The following is a 27,236-nucleotide window of genomic DNA, read 5'->3' on the forward strand; positions in this document are numbered from 1 at the left end:
CGTATGAACACGGTATGAGGTTCACACACCTTTAATGGAAACTAAAGGCCAGAGGGCTAAGACTTCAGCAAATAGACCAAGGACTTGTAGTCATCAGACCCTTGAGTCATCAATGGATCCTTCGAACTTCTTTGTGCACAAACTCCACGGCGAAAACAAAACAAGCGTAGCATTCGGGCTAGACTGATTGATGAAGTTTACCGTGAATCATCAACCTGTGGAATGTGCCTGGAAATTTGGCTCCCTTCCAAATTCCCATCCTAACAATTTCAACAAAGTGCACATGCAGGACATCCCGAACGTCTTCTATATAAACCGGTAATATCATGCTTGCTTCTTCACATCCAGCTTGCCAATCACTACTTGAAACAAAGCCATTGTCGACACAGAGCGCCCTCTCATCACTGCAATGGCTTTTGAAAGAAACCTTTTGATTGTTACCATACTCATCACCTTGGGGACCTTGGCATCTGAAGCCACGTCCCGCACATTGTACCAAGCTTCCATTGCTGCAAAACATGAGCAGTGGATGAAAAAGCATGGACGCGTTTACCAGGACAGCGCAGAGAAGGAAAGGCGTTTCCAGATATTCAAAAACAATGTGGAGTTTGTCGAGAAATTCAACAGTGAAGGGAACATGACTTACAGCCTATCCATCAACCGATTTTCGGATATGACCTATGACGAATTCCTCAGGCATTATACTGGATACAAGCAGCCCACTGAATCAACCTCATCTGCAGCTGCATCGTTTACATACGAAAACCTAAGCCCGGCTGATGTTCCCCAAAGCATTGACTGGAGGGAGAAGAGTGCTGTTACTCCAATAAAATTTCAAGGGAGCTGTGGTAAGAGCACCAACCGCCATATTAACATAGGGCTAATCTTCCTTGTACATATGTATGTATTGCATTAATTACTTTCTTCGTGCATTCATTCCTACGGAAATTAATTCATATCCGTTTGTTCGAATACATGCAGGTTGTTGCTGGGCATTTGCCGCAGTGGCAGCAGTCGAAGGGATTACCCAAATCAAAACTGGCAAATTGATCTCACTGTCTGAACAACAACTTGTGAACTGTGATACAGAAGTTAACGAGGGCTGCCAAGGTGGTCGGGCAGTTAATGCCTTTGCATACATTCAACGAAACGGAGGAATCACCAGTGAAGAAAACTACCCATACCAGGGTTTAGATGGCACATGTGATATGAACAAAGCAAATGAGGCTGCTGCCCACATAACTGGTTATGCAGAGGTACCTCCCAACAGTGAAACCGATCTACTCAAGGCTGTGTCCATGCAACCAGTCTCGGTTTCCATCCACGCCTCACCAGCCTTTCAGCATTATTCAGGCGGGGTGTTCACCGGTGATGATTGTGGGACAAAATTGAACCACGCTGTTACCATCATTGGGTATGGGACAACTGAAGATGGCACCCCCTATTGGTTAATCAAGAATTCATGGTCTGATACGTGGGGTGAGAATGGCTACATGAAGATTCTTAGAAACGCTGATGCCCCAGGTGGTGTTTGTGGCCTCGCTATAAGACCTTGCTATCCGACTATGTAATGTATTAATCAAAGGGCGGAGTGAGCTTCTCCACTTTGCCTATAGGTTATAAGTACTACAGACAAAACCCATAGGCTGTGAAAATGCCCATATTTTGTACTTGCAAAAAGTATGTTCTATGAAATTACATTATTTTACCTTTATATTCAACAATGAATTTTCCTACCCTGCTTAGGCTAAATTAATAACCACAGCTGCAACGGCAGTTTGCTGGATTACGCCTTTGAATACATATAGCAAAACCGAGCAAGTGACAAAACGAGCATGCTTCCCAGATAACCGGCTATGGAACATGCCTCCACAGTGAAAACGACCTATTGAAGGCCGTGTCTCCATGACGAGCCTTTCAGTTTCCTATGGTGGGATTTTCTCCAATGATCGTGGGAAAGAACTGAACCATGCATTTGCAACCATCGGGTAAGGAGAGAATAAAGACGGCACCAACCATTTGCAGAAACATGACATATCTTTGTCGGCTGGCTATGGATTCTTCTTTTCAAACTATCTAAACTATTGATATAATCAAGGGGTTGAGAGATCATCTCGACTTCTCCTAACAAACCAAAACTACCAGGCTTCGCCTATAGCCAAGAAAATTTCTTGTAGTAGCTAATCTATACCATTCAATAAACTTTCGGGATCTTATAAAACAATATTGAAAACAGGATAATATATGCATTTCATTTGGTATAGATATTTAATGATATGGATAACCGAAAATGAGTTCTAACAACAACATTAACAGAACAAAATGGATATTCAAACAAAAAAAAAAATTAGCCTTTCCAAATGAAACAATACAGAAAGTATAATGAGAAATAAGTTTGAAATTCTGCCACTGTTCACAATAATAGGCTAATAGACATCATTACCTTACATGCCATTACACTTATCTAATAAACTGTATGAAATAGACGGAACCAGGCACAACTAACTAATAAGCTTAATCTCCTTCCGTTTGCTTAGTTACTATCCACAACATACATCACTTTAAAGAACAAATATATGGCAAATGACATTTTATCGTAGTGACAGAAAACAATCATGTTTATGCACTCTATTGCGGATTCAATCCCTACCGATCTCTCTCTCACCTAACAACTAACAATTTAACAATTTAACTTACTAACCATATCAACTGTTGAGAAATCTACGAATCAAATCCCTGATTGTTGTATATTTACCTTATGTATATTTACTTAGTTAGGAAGTCAACTCCTTCTTTCATGGAGTTAATCATGTATAATCTATGTATATATTTTACTTCCCCGTTCATATCAATAATATACAGAAAATTCAAACCTTCGGTTCTTATGATGGTATCAGAGCCCCTTCATGGTGGCTCCTGATTTTCCTTTTTGATTCATGTGCTTTTGAAGCTTTCAAGAGAAAGATATTTTTTTCCTTGTCTTGAATCACAATTTAATCATGGGAATGGGAGAAAATTCAAACATCAACTCCAATTCTATCTCCGATCAGCAGACGCATCTTTTCAAATTGCTTGCTGGGCTCACACCAGAACAACTTCAACAGCTTATAGCAGCTATATCCATGGTAAAATTACAAAAATCAAAAAATTGCAATACATTTGCAAATACGGCAGGTCAAGTTTTTTATGAGTTTCCATCAATTAATTTTGTATCTTCTAATACATGAATTTTGGATAGTGGAGCGATGGATCACATTACATCCGACTCTTCTTCCATGCCTTCAGTTAATTTACCCACTGTTTCATCTGCTCCTATTTCTTCAATTGGCTCGATACTTTTGACAAGAATATCACTTTGAACAATACTCTTTGTGTTCCCTCATTCCGTCTTAATTTGGTGTCTACCAGCAAAGTCACTAAATCTTCAAATTGTTATGTCATTCTCTTTCCTGACTTTTGTGTTTTATAGGACTTGGCTACATGGAGGATAATTGGCTTGGGTAAACAGCAAGGCGGTCTTTATTACATGTCACCACTAGACACATCCCCGACAACTCCCCTTTCATGTCATGTTTCCCACACATCTAGTATATGGCATTGACATCTTGGTCATCCTTCACCGACTCGACTCAAATTACTTTCCAATTTGCTTCCTTCTGGTACTGTTTCTATTGAACATAATAGTGATGTTGGCCCATGGCTAAACATACAAGATTACCTTTTTCATTAAGTTCCATCTCTTCTACTGTGCCCTTTGCTTTATTACATTGTGATATTTGGGGTCCTCACAAACTTAAATCTAATTATGGGGCACGTTACTTTCTTACCATTGTTGATGATTACACAAGGTGCAGTTGGGTATTTTTGATAACCCATAAGTCTAAAACACAATCCCTCATAAAATCCTTTGTCACCTTCATTCATAGTCAATTTAGTACCACCATTAAAGCAATAAGGTCCGATAATGAAGCGGAATTTATCTCATTACGAGATTTTTTCCTTGATAGTGAGGTTGAATTTCAACTTTCATGTGTTTACACTCCACAACAAAATGGAGTAATTGAACGCTAGCATCGCCACATTCTCATTATGGCTCATGCTTTGCTCTTCCAAGCCAATTTGCCATTAAGTTTTTAGGGGGAGTATGTTCTCACTGTAGTTTATCTTATCAAAAGGATATCCACTCCATTACTATCAAATAAGTCACCCTATGAGAGGTTATACAATCGATCCACCAAGCTTGATCATCTCAGGGTATTTGGGTGCCTTTGTTATGCTATTGTTATTCAACCACTACAAAAATTTCGATTCACGTGCCCGTCGTTGTATTTTTGTTGGCTATCCAACATGTCAAAAAGGATATAAGCTTTATGATTCGAAGACACAAAAATTTCCTGTTAGTAGAGATGTGACATTCCATGAAAATATTTTTTCCTATGGATCTCTAACTCAAGAAAACCACTATCAAAACTCAAAAATTGTTTTACCCATAGTTCACCCTTATTATCCTAGTCAATATGTGGGCTCCACCACCCCATATATTACTTCCTCTCCATCCGCCTATCCACCACCACTTATATCTCATGAGTCAGATGCCACCACCCTACCCATTATTTCCTCACCTTCTACCTATCCACCACCACCTGCATCACATGATTCAGAGGCCACCACCCCATACATCTCTTCATGCATCAACAATTTATACCTCTCCACATGACAATTTAACCTATCCCAATCCATCATCTCTTCTTTTGCCTGCTCCTACTAGACATTCTACTCGAACCCACCAACCATCATTGTGGCATAAAGATTACCATATGTCAAACATAACTTTTACCCAAGTGTCGTTGTCCGACTTCATGCTAACTTCTATTCAAGGTACGAAGTATCCAGTATCAAATTTTGTTTAATATTCAAGACTATCTATGCAACATCGTGTTTTTTTAGCTACTATCTCAAGCTACAAAGAACCCACATCTTATTCACAAGCTGCCGCATACCCCAATTGGTAGCAAGCCATGACTATCGAACTCAATGTTTTGCAATAGAATAATACATGGATGTTGGTCGCTTTACCTGCGGGGCATAAACCCATTAGATGCAAATGAGTTTATTGTATCAAATATCATTCTGATGGGACCATTGAACACTATAAAGCTCGTCTTGTGGCAAATGGCTACCTCTAAATTAAAGGCATCGATTACATTGAGACCTTTTCCCCAACTGCCAAACTCATCACTCTCCGTTGCATTGTCCTAGTCGCTGTTTCTCGCAATTGGAATATTCATCAGCTCAATGATCAGAACGCCTTTCTCCATGGCGACTGGCACGAAAAGGTGTATATGGACCCTCATCCCGAACTTCGCTGATAAGGGGAGCACTTAGTGTGTCGGCTTAACAAGTCTTTGTATATTCTCAAACAAGTCTTTCATATCTAGTTTTCCAAGTTTTCTAGTGCTATATAACAAGCTAGATTTCAACATTCCAAGGCAAATTATTCATTATTTACAAAAACCTGTGGTAGTTCTTTCACTGTGGTTCTCATATATGTTAATGATATCCTTCTCCCCGCTACTATTTTCTTTCCGAGAAATCAGCGTTACCATGACACCAGATTCACAAGGAGCCTTGGTGGCACACTTCCAGGTTAGACCCGTCTTGGTGGATATGGTTAGGGAAGCTTAGGAACTTGATCCTCAGTGTGCAGTATTAAAGAAACAGGTACAGGATGGGAAGATGCGAGATTTTAAAATCCGGAGGGATGGAGCCTTAGTGTTGGGAAATAGGTTGTATGTGCCTAAGGATAACGAAACGGTGAAGAAGGAAATTCTTGATGAAGCTCACATCTCGGCGTATGCCATGCATCTGAGAAGCACCAAACTATATCACACTATCCGTCTGTTCTGGTACTGGGTTGGAATGAAACGGGATGTGTTATGTGAGTAGATGTATTATTTGCCAACAAGTGAAGGCAGAAAGATAAAGACCTGAGGGGCTAATGCAGAATCTCCCGATAATAGCATGAAAGCGGGAAGACATCACCATGGATTTTGTGTATGGTCTGCCGAAGATACAATCGAGGTTCAATGGCATCTAGGTGATTTTGGACCAACTAACCAAGACCGTTCATTTCTTACTTGTTCGACAGACCTATTCATTGGAGAAACTAGCAAAGTTATTCATTGATAATATTGTCACACTTCATGGTGTACCCGTCACTATCGTATCAGACAGAGATCCAAGGTTCACCTCTAGGTTTTGGAAAGCATTCAATGCCACCATGGATACTTAGCTATTGTATAGCACTGCCTATTATCCACAAACAGATGGTCAATCTGAAAGGACAATTCAGACTTTGAAAGACATGTTGACAGTGTATGTTCTCCAGTGGAAGGGTAGTTAGGATAGCTATCTATTGTTGGTTGAATTTGCTTACAACAACAATTATCACAACAATATCGACATGACACCTTTTGATGCACTGTATGGGAAGGCGTGTTGGACACCATTGTGTTGGATAGAGGTCGATGAACGGGTGTTAGTAGGACCAGAAATGGTTGACACCACAAATACTAATATCCAGCTGATCAAGAAGAACCTAAAGGTAGCACAAGACCGACAGAAGAGTATTGCGAACCAACATTCTAGGGATCGAAAGTATAAGGTTAGTGACTTTGTTCTCTTGAAGTTGTCACCCTGGAAATGTGTGGTTCGATTTGGTAAGCGAGGAAAGCTAAGTCCTCAATATGTGGGTCCCTACCAAATTACATAGAGGATTGGTGTAGTTGCCTATAGGTTGGAGCTACCACCAGAGTTGGCACATGTTCACAACGTATTTCATGTTTCCATGCATCGAAAGTATGTGTTAGACCCCTCTCATGTGATCTAGTCGAAACCGCTGAAAGTGAATCAGGATGCTAGCTATGTTGAGCAACTAGTGGTTATCGTCGACCGATAGGATCAAATTTTAAAGAATAAAGTTATTCCATTAGTTAAAGTGCTATGGAAAAACCATGCAGTTGAAGAAGTGACATGGGAAACAGAAGAATTGATGAGGAATTAGTACCCCTATCTTTTTCTTTGAGTTTGTAATTTCGGGGATGAAATTTTCTTTAAGGGGGTAGATTAAAGCCCACCCTCAAAATTAATTTTAATTTCATTTGTTCCCTTCTAATTATGGAAAGTTTGCATTTTGGTCCTCCTATCTATACCCAATCTAAATCTACTTTCCAGATTTTCTCTCCACTTCTTCATCTATCATTGCTTGCCACGTGGCAAGCACCACCACCCTCCCTTTTTCTTTTCTCTTCCCCCAAGTCCCTCATCATCACTCTCATAACTCTCTCATCACTCCCTCTCTCAAAACTTAACCCTCAACTCCCCCTCTCCTCTGCGAAACTACACCACAACAACAATAAAACACCACTACCATCACCCTCATGTTCTCAAAAACAAAGAAAAAACACCCCAAACCCTTCACTTCCATTCGGCCTGTACAGTTCATCGTCTTTTCCGAAGAGTTTCATGATTTTCCAATGTTGGTAAGCTTCTAAAAACTCTTGGGATGTGTTTTAAGGTTAGATTGAAACTTGTTTTAAGTTGTGTATGCGCTTGAATTGCAAAAAATAGCTTGGGGTAGCTTTTCCAGATTTTTCTGGCGAGCACCACCACTTTCGAGGCTTTTTCTAGCCAAAGCACTCCGAGTTAGCCATCATGTACGGTACCATTCTTTTCCTCTCGTCGAGTACTACAACTTTTCTTTTTTAATTAATCACTTGATTTGGTTGAGTAACGAAGAAGTTATGAGCGTTTAAAAGTAGCCCAGAAACCGGCCAAAGTGTGGCCTAAAAACCACCTCCAACCCAGGCCTTTGGGTCGGGTTACCCAGCCTAATAGACCCAAAGCCTAGAAACCCCAAAACCTAGAAAATCCAACCAAGCCTTTGGGCCATGGTTTTAGGCCCGTTAACCCCTTGAAGCCTAAACCCATTAACCTTTGTATTTTATTTATTTATTTTCTGTTTAAACCCAAAAACACTTGGGCCAGGCCTTCAAGCCCAAGGCCCATTAGACCAGCCTAATAGACCCAAAACCCTAAAACCCAAGCCCAACCCTAAATCAGTTTGACCCGTTAACTTCCACTTTGATCGTTGACTTTGACCGGTCAACCGTCACGTTGACTTTTTCAGGTTTTTGTCTTGGACCTATTTTTTACGTCTGTTTTTCCAAATTCAATCGTTTGAGTATAGTTGTGTTAATTGTACCCTTTGTGTGCTTAGGTACAATTACTAGCGGTGTTCACGTTCTTCCTTTTTCATACGGCTCTACTACGATGAAGTATCTGTGAGTGGAACCCTTCTAAAATGCATATTTTATTAGTAGAATTGCATACATGAGAAGCATAATTTAATACTTACGTTTTATGAAACGTTTTACGTGATATTGTGCTTACTGAGGCTAGTTTGAATCATCTTATTTTCTATCGAACCTATGTTCTTTATAGGATATCTGATGGATGATGATATAATATTTAGAACATGTTTTTACACACTTCTTTATAGTATAGATGATAATGACTTTATACTATAAAGATGTTTTTGAGATATATGTACCTATGTTTGGAAAGACTATGTTCAATGTTTTTATGCGTATCTAGTGGTAATTGTTCCACCCACGGGCGATGATACTTATATTGGCTTCGGTCAGGTATGGGTTGGAGGTTTCAGCCGATAGATACTTATATTGGCTTCGGCCGGGTGTAGGTTAGAAACTTCAGCTAGGAGATACTTATATTGGCTTCGGCCGGGTGTAGGTTGGAGGCTTCAGCTGTGAAATATTGTTACTGATACCACTAGTTAACACACTATATACGAGATATGTTTTGATAGGTTTTATGGCATGCTAAGGCTTTTGGAAAACCTATTATCTTACTATGCTCAGTGGCTGAGCCAGAAATTCATGTTAGGAGGGGCACACTTTAGATCAAAATGGACATAATACATGTAGAAACTATCTTGTTCTTTTGGTCGTCTTGGTATCAAAGTTAAAAGTGAGTGACCATGCATTTATTCTTCATTATAAACGGTCAACTATATCAAGAGTGAAACATTATTAAAAGCACATTCATTTATTCTTCATTCTTGATATTAAATTCAAAGATGACTGACCATGCATTCATTTTCTCATAGCGACCAAGAAAACATATTTCTAAAAACATTAAGACATGAGAGCATTTGAAGGGTTTTTTGTGCTAATTTGGAAAAAGGAAATATTTTTCTCTTCTTGATTTCATAGATGATATAATAGAGGGAAATGAGAAATTAACGAAAATAATAGTCTGCAAGCAAAGGGAAAAATTGTATATGGGCAAGAAATAGAGAATATGATCAACTAATATTAGTATATAACTATAGTTTCAAATCTCTAATGTAAAAAATTGAAGGCTTTGTATGTGTTGGATTGAAGTTAATTGGACTAACTAATACAATTACAAATTCAAGTTGATAGTGGTATTATAAAATTAATTAATGTTAGCAGAGGTTGTTAGGAAAAATATTATTTGAGGATAGGCCCGAGCCTACCCTAGTCTAAAGGTGGCTCCGCCACTGACTATGCTATTGAGTTTTCATAAAACTTGGGAGTTAGTATGTTGTTAATTGTTTCAGTAATATATATATATATATATATATATATATATATATATATATATATATATATATATATATATATCAACTTGGTCCACTCATGTTTGTTTTGTGCCCCCTTCAAGACATAGGAACGAGGCATACGATCCGAGTTACGAGACATTGCCCTACCAGTGATACCACATCGTTTTCCCTACTTAACATTTATTGTAATAGCATATTCCGCTTGTAATTCTCAGTTAGATGTATCATCTGAACGTGTCATGCATCATCATTATGTTTTCACTATTGGCAGGTGAATATTATTTTATTACTACTTTATGTTACATTTCTCGAACGAAATTTATATGCAGGTTTCATATGTTCTCAGCATTTTCATTCATAAATGGCTTGTGTCACCTTCGCGTGTCGGCCAATACGTGACCATCCCGATGTCCCTTGGACATTGGGATCGGGGCATGTCAAATAAAGCCAGTTTGAGCATGTGGGTCGAATTGTATTGGACATTGTTGCATCTTGGAGCATGTGATTGCTGGGAAGTTTAAGCTGGGGTGGAAGATTGAGAGTGGGTCTTTCAGAGAACTCTATTTAGGTATGGTAATCAGTGCTTGATATCCTTTTTTCCTTAGAAAATTATTCATTGTGTTAATTTAATGTGTTTTGTAATGAAATTGCTCTTCTGGTGGTAGGGGTAAATGTACATAGTGGGGAAGAGGTGGCTATTGAGTTGGTATGTGATTGATCCTCAAATCGTAGATTCAGTTATGATGTTTGGTTTATAGCTAAATGTTTGCAAGCATTGTATAATTTTGTGCCGAAGTTATAAATAGGCGGCTTCATTAATGTACTAGGATATGTTAAGTGTGAGCTTCTGGTAATTCATTATGATTTCATGTATGCTTCCATATATATTGAAATTGTCCAGTTTGCTCATGGATGTTTCTGTATGATTTTGCATGTCTCCCTTGATAAAAGCTTGAGCAAAATATGCTTATGAAATCGATATGTGGTTTAGCCTTATAAATGTGCCTTCATCTATACTGCTTATTTGCTACCCATATAAACATATAACTTTATATGAGATTTAACCCCATTTGAAAACGAGGGTTTTTATGCGATGTTTATATGTGTAGGCACTGGAATTAGTGTCTTTTGTTTTTATTTTGATCCCAACTGCTCAAATTCATTGATTATCATATGACATGGTTAACAACTTCTGTGATTTTAAAACACTTGGAGGTGAGATTTACATAATTAAGTAGTCAATTGAAAAATTGAAATGAGATGTTAGTTTTACCTGACTGATTTCTTTGTTGGTTTATTACTGCTTAATGTTAAAACCCAAAAATGGTTTTTTGAGCAAGTGGTGATCGGCCCGCCTGGTTTAGGAAATACCGCTTACTGCAATGACATGTCTGAGTATATCCAGCTCATCCGAAGGTAAAAAATTTCACTATGAATTCTGGGTTTTCAAGTTTTTCCATGGCTTCAATTTTGGTTTTTGAATCTATTTGAAATATTTACAGTGGAAATTTGTTGTTTTGGTGTGTAGGAAAGTTTTTGTGGTAAATTTGGATCATGCCGCCGATGCATTGCCGTATCCTTTTCGGGGTTTTATTTTTTTCATCTTTATTGTTCAGAATTTGTAGTGTTGCGTTGCATTGCATTCCAATGTCGAATATTGAGGGTAATAAAGTAGAGCTACTAGTTCACCTTCTTTCATTTGGTGCCTTTCAACATTGAGCTTTTTAATCCTACTCATTTTGCTTAGTTTTTGTTCGATTTGGGTTTTGCAGTCGATTTGGGGATTTTGAAATGGTGGATGCTGGGCCAGTTACACCACAACAGGTACTTCAATTTCAATGCCATGACTGTGTATTTCTTTTGCATAATTTGATCTCCTACTGATTTCGATTCAATTCCAAGAATTTTTTTATTTGCTTAGTTTAATTTGTTGTTGTTCAATTGTTATGAAGATCTGTGAATGTGTATGAATTATTGATTTTTGATTTTTGTTGAACAATGTGAAGTTGCTTGGTGTTTTAAGTTCTTGATCCAAAGAAAGTTGCGTTGTTTCATAATGGCATTGCCGTTTGTAGTGGTTGTTCGGATTATTGTGTCATTTTATTTATGCACACCAAGTGTTTGATGAGTTGCTTCTGAAATGAAATTCATATTTGTTTATGCACACCAAGTGTTTGATGACTTGCTTCTGAAATGAAATTGAACCAGAACCATGGAGCATGATATCATAGTGGATCCAGAGTACTCTCTTTCTTTCTCTTACATGTGTTTGTGTGGGTTTTGGTAGATTCCTTTGCTTTTTCATAACAAAAACTAAATTGGGTTTTCTGGGTTTGACAAAAAAGTGGTTTGGAATCTGATACTGAAGGTTTGATCTTTCAGGAAAATTATAAAAAGGGTTCAATTTAGTTTTGACAAATGATTGAGGGTTTTTTTTTTGTGATTGTATTAGTGGTTTGTGAATGATTGAAGAGTGGAAAATGGTTTTTGCAGAGCAGACTTTCATTGTATTAGATAAGCAATTGATTGTGGGAGAGTTCAGCCATGGAGAGCCTCATGTGGAAGGTTAGCCAAATATACAGTCTTTCTTCACAAAATTACCTTCTGATTGGTTGCTGAGAAAAATTATGGAGACATTCAAATGATTACTTAAGAACAGTTGGTTGGATGATTTGGATGAAATCATGAGAAGTGTTTAGTAAATTTTGTTCTTAATTTTACTAAGTTTTTGAGTTTTTTTTTTTCCTCTGCAAATTTCGATTAAATTGCTTGCAATTGAATTATTTTGTAATTTTCTATAATACTCCCTGTATATTTATTATTTGTTTCAAATAGCAGGTAATCAGGTATTGTATTTTTTGAAAACTCCGATTAATTTTTTCATGTTCTTCTTTTCTGGTGAGAAGATTAGGGATAAGCTCTGCACCCAAACTCAAGAGTGACCCAGCCTGTTTGCTCTGTTTTTGGATTTCGTTTTTAAATTTGATATTTTGTTTGCAGCCACTGGAAAGAGGCCGCATGAAAATTTCTCTTCTGGAGTTAAGAAGGAGTTGGGGAGGATGAACAAAGGCTTGCCGTCCAATTTATTAAGTGCTTGCCGAAAGCCATGAGATTTTGAAATATCAATTTCTCGCTTGCTTATTAGCTTACAGATTGCTTATTAGCTTATTCATCTAAGAACCTAGGTAATCCTTTTTTACTATTGTGTCACTGCATACAATGTGCTAATTTACACAACAAAGTCGTTCCCCACATGTGTGAGGATCTATGCGTGCAACCTCATTGGTTAAGCAGACCTTGTGCTCCATTTTGTGATACCATGCACAAGCAAGAGAGTAAAAAGGAGTTTGATTGCATAATTATTCAAAAAAATAAGTGTATTTATTTTTAACTATTCTGAAGTGAAATCAGTGGTCATCTACTGGTCCAGTTCAATGTTGCCCGAGTTTACAAGGGATGATGCAACACTTATATGATACTTTTCTTATTGGCTGTATGTGAATCATCAATATCTTATGGATTAATATGCTTACCATTTCGTATACATATGTTTTGATTCATGTTAAACTTTTTGTATTATTTTTGTGTTTGTCATTGGCATGTGAATTTGAAAACATTCATAGTTATCCATAGGACCTTGAGGGAGTATGCAATTAGTATTCATATAGATGGTTATTCATGTTAACAATGAAAGCATCTGGTTTAGGTTTGTCCTCAAAATTTATGCTTAGTTGTAATAATGCTTTTGCTTAGTTGTTCATGTAAAAATGGAACATTTTTTTTGTATATATATCATTTTATATTCGTTTAATGTTTGAACTTATGCTTATTAACTCGGTTATTGGTAAGGCTCTTCTAGAGGCGGTGTTGGTGTGTAGATGATGAGGAATTAGGCGAAGGCGGAAGACCAAAAGGTCTTATAGAAGAAGAAGAAGCTCAGAAGTCTGATACACCAAGCAACTCCATTTGGAAGAGGAAGAATCCAAAGGTAAAACCCTTCAAACTCTTCAATTACGGTGTTCTTTAGTCGATTGACTAGAACTTGAAAAACTAACGCATGCAAATAATTTTTTGCGAAGGAACTGCAGTCCAGTGGCTACATAATTTTCTGTTAGTGTCCGATTGGTCAAGAAAGGATGCTTCTTTTTTGTTATCATGCATGTTTAAGCTGTAAACATCTGAAAAGCTGCTTAATTGAAGTGAGATTTCCAGTTTTTGAGCTCAATTTCATTTCTTATAGACAATTTTTTTCAAGATTTCTGGATTCCTTTTTGCTTCTTCTTTGTTAAATTACTCATCTGGAAGTTAATTTTGTTCAAATACCAAGTATTGTTTTTCAATTAAAGATTTCTGGGTTTTTTTGTTGCTTCTTTTCTGTTAAATTACTCATCTAGAAGTTAATTTTGTTCAAAAACTTACTGTTCTTCAATTAATCTTACAAGAAAGCATATGAGAACGTGGCATATTAGGTGTTCGATGAAATGTGTCTGAGAATCTGTCAGTATGATATATTATAATTCTGGATCTCCTTTTCAGCTCTGGCCATAGGTGCACGAATGCGACATGGTCCTGGTCGACGATTCGGAAGCTCTGGCGATTCTGACTGAGAAAGAGGTCAATAACAACAAGGTAATGGAATTCAATGTTTTGTGTTTGTTATAGAGGCATATTTTCAATAGTATATCAGATAATAATTCTAGATAGTCTGTCCAGATAGCTTAGATTGTGTTTCATGCATATGGCTGCAGCGGTTTTGGCTACTTTTTGGATTGCTCATTATTTTTTTTTGCTGCCCTTGGCTGGTACAAAGATATATGAGAAGTACTATCCTTCTATCAACTTTTACTCATGTCAAATTTTGTACTCATGCGCCATTAGGTTAAAGTGCATGTGCTTTGTTTTATGTTGTATTTTTTCATCTAGGGGATAATGTTTTGTTGTTTGTCGCAAGGAATATTAAAACACATCCACACCCTATTTTGTCAAATTGTTCTAAAGTATCTCATGCTGATTTTAGAATTCTCCTGACTTTCTAACTCAAATATGTGCCAAGAGAACCCAACTAAAGTGGTTTGCCGCTCCATGTATGAAGTATTAGTGAATTATTTGTAATTTTACGAAACGAAACAAAAAAATTTGCGTTTTAAGCATACATATTGAAATTTATGTTATAAATTTTTTGATAAGAAACAGAGGTAAATTAGAATCATACTAATATAGGTATGCTGTATACATAACTTTGATAGTACCATAAGTTCAAAATTAATCTTTAGTGTCATTAAAAAAAATAAACATAAATTTGATAGCACCATAAATTTGGGGTACTGTTATATTTAGTACATGCAATATGATGTTGTTCAGGTGTATTTGTGATTTTGAACGACACTAAAAAAAATTATGGGTTGTAGGAACCGCGGGTTAAGAAAATGGGTCCAAATTTAGAGCTGCATTCGTCTTCCCTCAAAATAAGAAAAAAACGCTTCCTCAACTCCATATTTTGGAACCTTAGGTATATTTGTGTTCTAAAGCCTTTTACTTCTTCCGGTTTCTTCAGAGCTATTATTTTACCCATATATGATTTTTAAAGTGAAAGACTGGATTTCATATGTCTGAGTATTTAGGGTTTTGCACAATGCAAACTTGAGCTTATTGATCCAAATGGCTAAAACAGTGTACTCGACCAATTTCATATCCTCTTGGGCTAAGGAGAGTATATTACTTGCCACTGAGGAACATACTTCGTATAATAGCAATGTGATGGTGTGTGGCATGATTTAACCAAGGGATATTTTTGTGTAGTAAGAAAGCCATAGCATAGAGAGAGTCACGTTTTTGTTTTTTTTTGTTTTTTTTGTTTTTTGTTTTTGAATTAGATTAATGTAGTGATTAAGCAATGAAAGCTGAGGACACACAAATAACACATGTAGTTGGGAATTTGTGCGTTACATGCAAAGCTCATGGAAAGTAAGCTTTTGTACTGTGTCTAATGACATAATCAAAGAGTTGTCCACCTAATGTCGACTCTACAACGATCGTCAACGAACATTGTAGTCACATACCGTGAGAGGAATTTCAAAGTAAGTTGTTAATGTCTGAACTAAGTCTATGTTGAAATTTCAAAGTAAAACATTTATTTCATTGCTTCGTTTTTGGTATAAAAAAATTATTTATTGTTGAATAAGGACTCCTTTTTATGGATTGTTGACATATGTAAGAAATTGTTTCTGTCCTAGCATATTAATTTTGCTCAATGCTAATGCCATAACTGAAATTTTATGTGTGAGCTACATGTTTCTTAAGGAAACAGAACTTTTTTGGAAACCATCTCTTTCTAATCAAAGACGTTTAGTTTCTTCCCACTCATTGTATAATGTGTTTCTACGCCAGCTCACTTGAATGTATATAAAAGCAAAACTGCTTATCTTATCGACCTCATTCACTCATGTATCCCTCTGTTTGTTCATAATTGTGTTGAATTTATACAACTTAAATGTGTTTTATTCATCCGATTACGCCTGAAACAGCTGGTTCCCGCAGCAACTCATGGGCATATTTTCTAGTAGAGGCTATAATTAACTGCATCAATCCAGTTTTCTTCCTCAATATTGAAAAAGGTTTGTCGATAAAAAGTGCTTGTATTTTGTATCTGGTTAATAGAACTGAAAATCGCGTTAAGTTGTTTTGAAAATAACATAATTAAGTGCTCGAATCTCTAGAATTATAACTAAAATTTCATATAGTTGTTGCACTTGATGCACTTTTTATCAATTAGTTGAGCATAATCTTAATTTAGAAGATTTGCAACCTCGAGAGAATTAGTTTTGAAAAGGACACTTAATTACGTCTAGAACACCTTGAGTGCTACTCGGGCAACTCTGAGTTGGAGGGCCACTTCATTGGCTTACATTGTTAGTAATTGAACTTGAGAAATCAACATCAAATACTGGAGTTTCTACGTTCAAATTTAGTGAACTGGCCCCAATTCCTTACGGAAACACCATTCATGGCTACTAAAGCGCAGAGACTACAGCAAATAGACAAGGACTTAAAGATTCCATTAAATAGACAAGGGAGTTGTAGTCATCGGACCCTCGATTCATCAATGGATTAAGTCATTCGGACTTCTTTGTCCACAAACGCCTCGGCGAAAACAAAACAGTAGCATTCGGGTTAGACTGATTGATTTGAAGTTTTCTGTGGTCCTCAACGAGGGCTGCCGAGGTGGTCGGGCGGTTTTTGCCTTTGCATACATTCAACGAAACAGAGGAATTACCAGTGAAGAAAATTACCCATACCAGAGTTTTGATGGCACATGTGATATGAACGAGGCAAATGAGGCTGCTGCCCACATAACTAGTTATGCAGAGGTACCAACAGTGAAACCGATCTACTCAAGGCTGTGTCCATGCAACCAGTCTCCGTTTCCATCCATGCCTCACCAGCCTTTCAGCATTATTCAGGCGGGGTGTTCACCAGTGATGATTGTGGGACAAAATTGAACCACAGCTGCAATGGCAGTTTGCTGGATTATGCCTTTGAATACATATAGCAAAACCGAGCAAGTGACAAAACGAGCAAGCTTCCCGGATAACTGGTTATGGAACATGCCTTCCACAGTGAAAACGACCTATTGAAGGCCGTGTCTCCATGACGAGCCTTTCAGTTTCCTAAGGTGGGATTTTCTCCAACGATCGTGGGACAGAACTGAACCATGCATTTGCAACCATCGGGTAAGGAGTGAATAAAGACGGCACCAATTATTGGTTGCTCAAGATGGGATGGGAGGTGGGGTGAAGTGAGAATGTCTATATGAAAATTTGCAGAAACATGCCATTGTATCTTGGTCGGCTGGCTATGGATTCTTCTTATCAAACTATCTAAACAATAGATATAATCAAAGGGTTGAGAGATCATCTCGACTTCACCTAACAAACCAAAACTACCAGGCTTCGCCTATAGCCAAGAAAATTTCTTGTAGTAGCTGATCTATACCATTCAATAAACTTTCGGGATCTTATAAAACATTATTGAAAACAGGATAATCTATACATTTCATTTGATATTGATAACCTAGAATCATACAGCTTTACCTTCGGGTGATGAACCATGGTTTCTTCACTGACGTAACCCAGTATCGTACAACTTTATCTTTGGTGATGGTTATGCCTTCAAGCCACTATGATACCCCTAGTGAGTACAATATCGATGATATATATGGATTTACCTTCAGACGGCGTTAGCACCATTATTGAGCATTATTTTACACGTACTTGTTTTACGAATGTTTTCATGGCATGCTAGAGTTTTCAAAAAACCTATTATGTAGTATTGTACGTGTTTTCAAAACAGGGAATTAGCATGTTCATAAAGAAAATGGTTTTCTTATTATTAGTACTATTATTACAAATTTTGGTCCACTCACTCTTTTGGTTTTGCGCCCCCTTAAGAGTTAGAATCGACGCACACGATCCCGGCATCAGGGCACGTCCACTTAGGTATTTTCGAGTCTCCTCAGGGTAGGACCAGTTCCTCTATTCGTACGTTATTATAATAATTCTTTCATATTATTCTTGATTAGTTGTATGCTCTGAACACAATTCTGAGTTGGTATATTTCTTTCTAATTACATATTTTAATTGTATGCATGTTTAAAATGGCTTCGTCACCCTCGGATGTCAGCCAGCACGTGCTTTGATGAAGGAAAAGCCAAGGGAGTCTTAGGGAGACGAGGGATGATAACCTAGGATTCACTCAACCAAGGGCAACGATGCTCACTCATGTCGTTAATCGTGGATTCTCTCACACGACCAAGTCAAATGCTTGATTTTAGAAGGATAAATCACTCTCTTCAAATGCACAAGGCAAATACAATTTTAATTCATTCAAGTCTGTCATCCAAGGCTTTCTAGTACAATAATTATAAGCATTTACAAATTAATAGACTTTAAGTTTCTATGACACCCTTACAACTCCCAAAACAACTTAACAAATTCCTAAGTAATTAAAATACATAACCTTTGTTATTCCAATGCATATTAATGGTTTCAAATTGTTTTCTCCAAGTCTACTTCCTACATCATGCTTACCCTGATATTTGGGGATATCGGGTCGGAGCATGTCAAAATATGTGATTGGAGACATGTTTTTGTAGAGTGAGATTATGGTACTAGTCCAGCAATCACCATGAAGGTTTAGAAAATCCATTTCCTAATCATGCCAAGACATTTTCTTTCATTTCATCTTCAATTTTCTCAAGCCAGGAATCCACCACAGATAGCTCTTTCAGCTTCAACTTTCTCAAGCTAGGAACCCACCACTTGTATCAGATTCCAATCAATTGAAACACGACAGGGTTGTTATCTATGACAAAAAGAAATCCCTCGAATCACAGGATAAGACGCAAAATGCACATCCAGGACATGCTGAACGTTTTCTATATAAAATGGTTATCATGCTTGCTTCTTCACATCCAGCTTGCCAATCACTACTTGAAACAAAGCCATTGTCGACACAGAGCGCCCTCTCATCAACACTGGTGCTTTGTGAGCAATGGCTTTCGAAAGAAACCTTTTGATTGTTACCATACTCATCACCTTGGGGACCTTGGCATCTGAAGCCACGTCCCGCACATTGTACCAAGCTTCCATTGCAGCAAAACATGAGCAGTGGATGAAAAAGCATGGACGCGTTTACCAGGACAGCGCGGAGAAGGAAAGGCGTTTCCACATATTCAAAAACAATGTGGAGTTTGTCGAGAAATTCAACAGTGAAGGGAACATGACTTACAGCCTATGCATCAACCGATTTTCGGATATGACCTATGACGAATTCCTCAGGCATTATACAGGATACAAGCAGCCCACTGAATCAACCTCATCCGCAGATGCATCATTTACGTACGAAAACCTAAGCCTGACAGACGTTCCCCAAAGCATTGACTGGAGGGAGAATGGAGCTGTTACTCCAGTAAAAGATCAAGGGCGCTGTGGTAAGAGCACCAACCACGATATTAATATAGGGCTAAGCTTCCTTGTACATATATGTGCATTACATTAGTTACTTTCTTCGTGCATTCATTCCTACGGAAATTAATTCATATGCGTTTGTTCAAAATACATGCAGGTTGTTGCTGGGCATTTTCTGCAGTGACAGCAGTCGAAGGGATTATCCAAATCAAAACTGACAAATTGATCTCACTGTCTGAGCAACAACTTGTGAACTGTGATACAGATAGCAATGGCTGCCAAGGTGGTTGGATGGTTAATGCCTTTGCATACATTCAACGAAACGGAGGAATTACCAGTGAAGAAAATTACCCATACCAGAGTTTAGAAGGAACATGTGATACGAACAAGGAAAATGAGGCTGCTGCCCAGATAACTAGTTATGCAGAGGTACCTCCCAACAGTGAAACCGATCTACTAAAGGCTGTGTCCATGCAACCAGTCTCCGTTTCCATCCATGCCTCACCAGCCTTTCAGCATTATTCAGGTGGGGTGTTCACCGGTGATGATTGTGGGACAGAATTGAACCACGCTGTTACCATCATTGGGTATGGGACAACTGAAGATGGCACCCCCCATTGGTTAATCAAGAATTCATGGTCCGATACGTGGGGTGAGAATGGCTACATGAAGATTCTTAGAAACGCTGATGCCCCAGGTGGTGTTTGTGGCCTTGCTATAAGACCTTTCTATCCGACTATGTAATGTATTAATCAAAGGGTGGAGTGAGCTTCTCCACTTTGCCTATAGGTTATAAGTACTACAGACAAAACTCATAGGCTGTGAAAATGCCAGTAATTTGTACTTTATATTCAACAATGAATTTTCCTACCCTGCTTAGGCTAAATTAATAACCACAGCTGCAATGGCAGTTTGCTGGATTATGCCTTTGAATACATATAGCAAAACAGAGCATGTGACAGAACGAGCACGCTTCCCAGATAACTTATGGAACATGCCTTCCACAGTGAAAACGACCTATTGAAGGCTGTGTCTCCATGACGAGCCTTTCAGTTTCCTAAGTAGGGATTTTCTCCAATGATCGTGGGACAGAACTGAACCACACATTTGCAACCATTGGGTAAGGAGTGAATAAATGAGTTCTTACAACAAAGCTAACAGAACAAAATGGATATGCAAAATGGGTTCTGATTCAAACAAACAAAAAATTAGCCTTTCCAAATGAAACAATACAAAAGGTATCATGAGAAATAAGTTTGAAATTCTGCCTTTGTTCACAAGAATAAGCTATTGGACATCATTATCTTACATGCCATTGCACTTACCTAATAAACTGAATATGAAAAGACGCAATCAGGCCCGTTTTCCACTACTGGGATTGCTCTTCGTGCAGAGGACCTTCCGCCCCTTAGCACGTCGGCGCTTCATCATTGCTCTCCCACCAGTGGTTCTCATGCGTCTACGGAAGCCATGAGTTCGAGCCAAGGATTTCCTGGACCTACTTCTCTTGGTTAGACACAGGGCAGCCTTCCCGGCCCTCACCACCAAGCCAGAGCCTCTTCTTCTTCCAACCCCAACACTAGAGCTCAAATCCAACCCCAAAGATAAACCTTCAAATTGAAAATCAAGTTCTCATCAATTCAAGGCCTGAAGAAATATCCTTTGACAAGCTCTTCAGCAGAAACCAAATAAAGGCGCCAGCTTGTTTCATTTTTGCGGAAGTATTAGTATCGGCTGACCAACGAAGAACTCACACATTCATCTAAACAGCACCTATCAAGTCTCTAACCACTTCTATATCTAATTCACTATGCTGTAAGGCATCTTTTGATCAGCGGTCGAAGTACTTACGTTGCTAAAACTACGCAAATTGTAACCAAGAAAGTTACTTTTCATGAAGCTAGAGTACCTAAGCAAACTAAAAAATGAACAGAATTCAAGCAAACAAGGGAATGTGAATATACAACCGATCAGCTTATGAAATTCAACAACAACAAAAAACCCATCATAATTTTGGCCAAAAGAAAAGCCCCCATCTGAACTTAGATTCAAATTTGAACAAAAATGCAGTACTTCACAATCTTCGGCAAAAAGGAGCAGACGCCCATTTCCCAAATCATCCAGAAAACGATAACTACAATTCAAGCTTCAAGTTTTCTCAGAGAATCCCAGAGTAACAGTAATAAAAGAAGAAAACTTACCCGAGAACGCGGAAGCGGAAGCGATGGAGGAGGAAGAGATGAAGGAGCAGTGAAGCAAGGGGGAGCGCGCGGCGGCGCCACCGCTGAAAGACACGGAGCTCTTCCTTGCAGTTGAGCCGGTGAGGAATGTGAGAGAAGCACAGGGTGCGGAGGCTCGACTGGAAAGGCAGGGCGACCATGCCATTGCTGAAATTGAAGCCATTCTTCCTTTTGCCTTCGTCTTCTTTCGTCTTCAGGTGTTGTTGCTCTGCTTTCTTCTTTCTTTCTGTGTTTTGTTGTCGCTAAAGAGGAGGAAGAAGATGAGGTTTTTGTGCCTTCGCCTTATCCAATCCAGTGTCTGTGGAATTGGTTTGGACCCTTTCGAATCCGACCGGATTATCCATACTTCAAACGCACTGGGCTGGACCGGCCCATTACGCTTCCGTACCTAGCCTGCCGAATGTAGTACGTTATTATATAATCATTTCGATGCAATAATCAATTGGGGATGTAGCTCAAATGGTAGAGCGCCCGCTTTGCATGCGGGAGGTACAGGGTTCGATCCCCTGCATCTCCATCTTGTAATTTTTTTTTTCTGTCTTGTTGAGGAGATGATTGTGAATTTATTTTTATTTTTATATACAACTATATTTTCATGAAAAGAAAAATTAGTATCAAACTCATTATTCATGAGTTTCGAACATAAAAGCTTGTTTGCAACTAAATCACACAATGGTAGCAATAGAAAAGCTAAAATACCTCTATAAGTTTTTCCAGTCTCCAAAAAGTTGACTGTCATAATGAAACCACTAGCTGATCTTCTTTTTTAAGAAGAAGACAAGTTCTATTATATTTGAATCCCAAAATCTCCAAAAAAGAATTGGATGTGACAACATAATCAGTAGGTAATAACTATTAAATGAACAAATGTGGATAAGGCTTAAAGAAAGGAGACCTTTCTTGCTCAAGGGAAAACTTAGATGAGCTATATATATTTACCCAATTACGAGATTAGGGTTCATAAGCATGTGATATTTGGCACTCAATTATTTGCTTTAGTTTAAGACACTCAGAGAGAGGTCAACATTAAGATTCCATTTTTTGATACAAAAAAATGGTAGGTGTGGTTTGCAAATGCAGGCTCCAAATTCCACATGAGTCCATTAAGATTCCATTACTATATACTACATTAGCACATAAGTCCAATCAATGATATTATCGTCATCTTCGGGCCACAAAAGTAAGTGCAGGTATAACATTGTCACACGATGTTTTATCTAATCACTCGTATTATAATACAATGTATATATATAGTAGTCTAAAAATTAATTGATTTTATGTACGTACCTTCGTATATCTTTGAATAATATGAAACCATTCAAAATAACAAGGAGGATCTTGGATCCACTTGTCTAATTAATGATCACAATTAATAAACAAAAGAATGTGTTAAATTGTTAATCATGTAGTAGGCAGCTTTGCAAGCAACACATTAGTCATGAAAGGCTGCTACTGGTAGGGGTCCCCTAATACAACTTGTGCAAGCCAACTGTAAATCCTCTCTCTCTCTCTCTCTCTCTCTCTCTCTCTCTCTATGTTCTAGCAAATGTTACTTGAGATTTGCTGACATTTGTAACGTTCCTTTATTGTGTTAAAATGAGCTCAAGCGGTAACATAAATTTTAAGGTAATGATTCTCACACTTTCAATTTGTCTTTATGCATTTCGCTCATTATTTGCGTCCCTTCGTTTCTCCTTAATTCATTCAATTTTAAAGTTAAAAACAATAAAGACTGCAACATAAAAAATAAAATAAAAAAGGAGTGCAAAGATCACTTTCCAAATTTTCAAGTGAAAAATTCAAGTGTCAGCAACTCTTCGAGCTTTCTTAATTATAAGAGAGTACGGATAGCAATCCTCCTTCCAAGTGGCATGCAATCATGTAAAGGTTGCTACTTGCCAAGGTGGTTGAGGGGTTCACCATTTTTAGATGAGAACTTCTTAGTTAAGAGCCTTAAGACACATACAAATCAAAGGTGAGACTGAAGCCCCCACCAGACATTAAATATGTGATTGGAGACCTGTTTTGTAGAGTGAGATTGAAGGTACTAGGCCAGCAATGACCATGGAGGTTTAGAAAATCCATTTCTAATCACTCCAAGACTTTCTTTTCATTTCAACTTCAACTTTCTCAAGCCAGGAACCCACCACAGAGAGCTCTTTCAGCTTCCCATGGCAACCAATTCTGATCCACTACTTGTATGAGAGTGCCATTTCTTTTCTCCTAACACTTACTCAGCATAATGTTAATGATTGTTGGAAGGACCAAGACATCACCATGACCAAGTCATCATACTCACATCATTTAAAAATGAAGATTCCAATCAACTTGAAACACGACAGGGTTGTCATTTAAGACAAAAATAAATCCCTCGAGTCATAGAATAGGACGCAAAAATAATGTACAATCGGAGAAAACGAAACGGATAGACCCGGAGAAATTTCCTCTGGATGAAGAATTAGAGGTGGTTTATTTGAGTGATGAGATTCCATGGATGAAGAATTTAGCGTTTGAAGCACTCTTTTTAATGGAGGGTTGTGGAGAGAGCTTTTGCAAGCACCTTCTGAAACAGAATCCACAATGGACTATCCACCTACTAGGCCCTGTTTGGCATACCGTATAAGACACCAAATAGTACTAATAATACGGTGTACATTGTTTGGTGTTTGGTGGCCGTTTGGACTAAATAGGCATCGGATTAAATAATCCGGGCCCACCTTTTTTACACGGTGTTTATCCGCTTGCTTATACCGTTCAAATTCACAGTATAACTTGGTCGGGCTCGCTCTCGCTTCCTCTCCAGAAGCACTCTTCCGCTCCAGGCGCTTTCTCTTCCTCTCTAGACACACTCTTCCTTTCATCCCAGGTTCGTCTTTTCAGTTTTCTTCTTCTGGGATTCCGCCCCTCACTCTATTCTTCCCCCTCCTCTTATTTTTCTTGCAATTTTCTGTCAATTGATTGAATCTAGTTATTATTTTCTCTCTAATTATGCAATTGATTATGTAATTTTGTGTTTTAATTAGAATTTTTGAATTTTAGGGTTTGCTATTGGGGTCGAATTTAGAGTTTGTTGTTGGTGTTGAACTTTAATTGATTGGGTAGAGTGGGAGTGTGCAGGTTCACTTACCTAAACAAAACTTTATCTCTAGCGCAGCTCCCGTTTCACTCGCTGTCTTGCAGTCGCAACGCAACCATACGGACAACTGGGTAAGCCAATTTCTCTTTGCTCTTGTTCTCTCTCTCTCTCTCCATCACCGTCTATGCCCCGAAAATTAGATCCCAATAAATTGTTGTTCTTCTCAGTTTTTGCATCATTCCCTCTCAGCTTTTATCCATTTTTTAATTTTTATGTGAATTTTACTTTTTATCTGGATATATATATGTGTGAATAATTTCGGACTAGGGTTGTTGAATTGTTGATTGGCACTTATTCCACTTTGTAAAGTAATTACCTTTTAGAAAAAAAGAGTGTGAGTGAGAAATAGAGAAGAAAGGGATAGCTGCTGCTCTTCTGATGTTTCGGCTTAATTTTGATGCAACATGAGGTGATGAACTTGCATTTGTATATTTTATGAACTTGGATATGTGGTTGGATTATATAACGTAATGATTGTAGTTGTTTTTTGTGAACATTCTTTTATGTTATTGGAAAATATTTTAAATTTGATGTATGGAATTTACTATTTTTCTTTGTTATTTGAAAATTTGTGTGGTTTTTAATAGGTATAAATATGAGAAAAGTTTAACAAACAAAGAAAGATTTGTTAAATTTATTTTTTCTCTTGTCCTATCCGGTTCAGTACCAAACACAGTATAAATAGTACGGTCATTTATCCGGTACTGCACCAAACGCCCGACTAATTTAGTCAGTACTATTCGGTGGCTATTTATCTTATCCGACAGAAATAGTCTATACAGCCCGAGCTGCCAAACGAGGCCTATATGTCATGGCATGAGAATTTAAGAACTCATTTGGAAGTGTTTTTAAAATAACTGAAAGCGTTTTAGTGAACATTTTTATAGGGTTTAAAAATACCTAACGTGTTTTTTCAAGATTCATTTACATTTTTATTAAAAATTGATTCCAAAACTATTTATTTTTAACCAAAAGCACATTTAACCAGTTTGTGACCAACCTAATTGTAGTGGTGGGCCTGACTACCAAGAGCTGCCTGATATATTTTATTTTTTAACTGTTTTCTATATTTGGGGCTTGAGGACAAAGTTTTATGAAAAGTCCAAAACAGATCAATCAACCTACTAGAGTGATATGCCTTACCTAATGCTAAGGGCAAGGACTTAAACAGCCTCTGGAACCCACCCCCTTGTTTCCCTCCCTTTGGGTGTTTCAATTTTGAATATTCCTCTTGTGCTCATGAAATTCATCCAAGTATTTAAGGTCATCTCCAGCCAGGAGTTGTAGTTTGAATTTATGCAAAATTTGTCTCCAAGAATAAAAAAAAAAAAAAAATATCTATATATATATATATATATATATTAAAAGGAGTTAGGTCAAAATTTACCCAAGACTTCAAATATTTCGACCGTCGCCAACTTGTGCATCCCAAGCCAAATGTAAAATTTAAACTTGGCTGGAGATGTAAAAAATTAACAATCTTTGAATCATGCTCTTAGTTGTATATGATGGAAAGAAAATAATTAGTATCATAAAATTTTCCACATTTCTCTCCCCACGCTCTTTTCCTTGCCCACGGAATTACTTTAGTTTCTTACATAAATCATTATATGATAAAAATAAACTTAGTTGCACATTGCATGGTGCGTGAGCCGATTGATAGTAATTATTAACATGTTATTTGTTAAGTATCCTCAATTATTTCATCGTGCTCATCATGCTTTTACAATTGTATGGTTAAATTTTGTATTTTCTTTAAAAAGGGATCAGCTGATGTTGGGAATGTTGTAGAGGCATTTCAGCTTCTTTCTAGTCATCATCGTGTGATTCACAAACACCAGCAATCGAACTCAAAACGTGCCTATAGAATACCGGTCTGAAATTTGTTCCCAACCACCAAACCACCCGTAATGATTTATTGCATGATTAATTTGACTAATTCCTTCACTTCCTCCTCTAATTTTATCATTTGATTTTGCCCTGATAAATAAACACCGTAATATTACTTCCAATCAATTCCACATTCTAAAATTTACTTTTTGATCAAATTTTCTCACCTTCGCACCATTCTTCATTTCTAATCAAGGAACAAGAATTAACAAACGACCTGCAGAAGGAGTAAATAGATATGTGAAAATTATTTGTTTTGTATTATTGGAAATATAAGCATGCTCTAACGCGCGAAAAAAATTGTCATATAATCGAGTATACATCACTTTACTAATATT

The 27,236-nt window shown here is 37.6% G+C and overlaps 3 protein-coding genes and 1 non-coding gene across 4 annotated transcripts; 3 read left to right on the forward strand and 1 right to left on the reverse strand.

Annotated features, from left to right (window-relative positions):
* Nucleotides 1-202: 202 nt before the first annotated feature.
* Nucleotides 203-1,714, forward strand: LOC114827768 (senescence-specific cysteine protease SAG12-like). The gene is made up of 2 exons (XM_029110333.2): nucleotides 203-848; nucleotides 982-1,714. Exons 1-2 carry the CDS (start codon nucleotides 410-412, stop codon nucleotides 1,569-1,571), a joined length of 1,029 nt encoding a protein of 342 aa, XP_028966166.2. The 5' UTR covers nucleotides 203-409; the 3' UTR covers nucleotides 1,572-1,714.
* A 17,406-nt stretch (nucleotides 1,715-19,120) lies between these two features.
* Nucleotides 19,121-20,502, forward strand: LOC103422423 (senescence-specific cysteine protease SAG39-like). The gene is made up of 2 exons (XM_029110334.2): nucleotides 19,121-19,655; nucleotides 19,790-20,502. Exons 1-2 carry the CDS (start codon nucleotides 19,217-19,219, stop codon nucleotides 20,374-20,376), a joined length of 1,026 nt encoding a protein of 341 aa, XP_028966167.2. The 5' UTR covers nucleotides 19,121-19,216; the 3' UTR covers nucleotides 20,377-20,502.
* A 315-nt stretch (nucleotides 20,503-20,817) lies between these two features.
* LOC103422378 (large ribosomal subunit protein bL34c) lies at nucleotides 20,818-22,192 on the reverse strand. Its single transcript, XM_008360433.4, has 2 exons — nucleotides 21,834-22,192; nucleotides 20,818-21,242 (listed from the first exon to the last, which is right to left on the reverse strand). The coding sequence occupies exons 1-2, from the start codon at nucleotides 22,033-22,035 to the stop codon at nucleotides 20,986-20,988; spliced, it is 459 nt and encodes a 152-aa protein (XP_008358655.3). The 5' UTR covers nucleotides 22,036-22,192; the 3' UTR covers nucleotides 20,818-20,985.
* A 124-nt stretch (nucleotides 22,193-22,316) lies between these two features.
* Nucleotides 22,317-22,389, forward strand: TRNAA-UGC (transfer RNA alanine (anticodon UGC)). Its single transcript has one exon. It is a non-coding gene; the product is annotated as a tRNA-Ala (tRNA).
* The last annotated feature ends 4,847 nt before the right edge of the window (nucleotides 22,390-27,236 follow it).

This window comes from Malus domestica, chromosome 10 (assembly GCF_042453785.1).
Source record: "Malus domestica chromosome 10, GDT2T_hap1".
Taxonomy (NCBI): domain Eukaryota; kingdom Viridiplantae; phylum Streptophyta; class Magnoliopsida; order Rosales; family Rosaceae; genus Malus; species Malus domestica.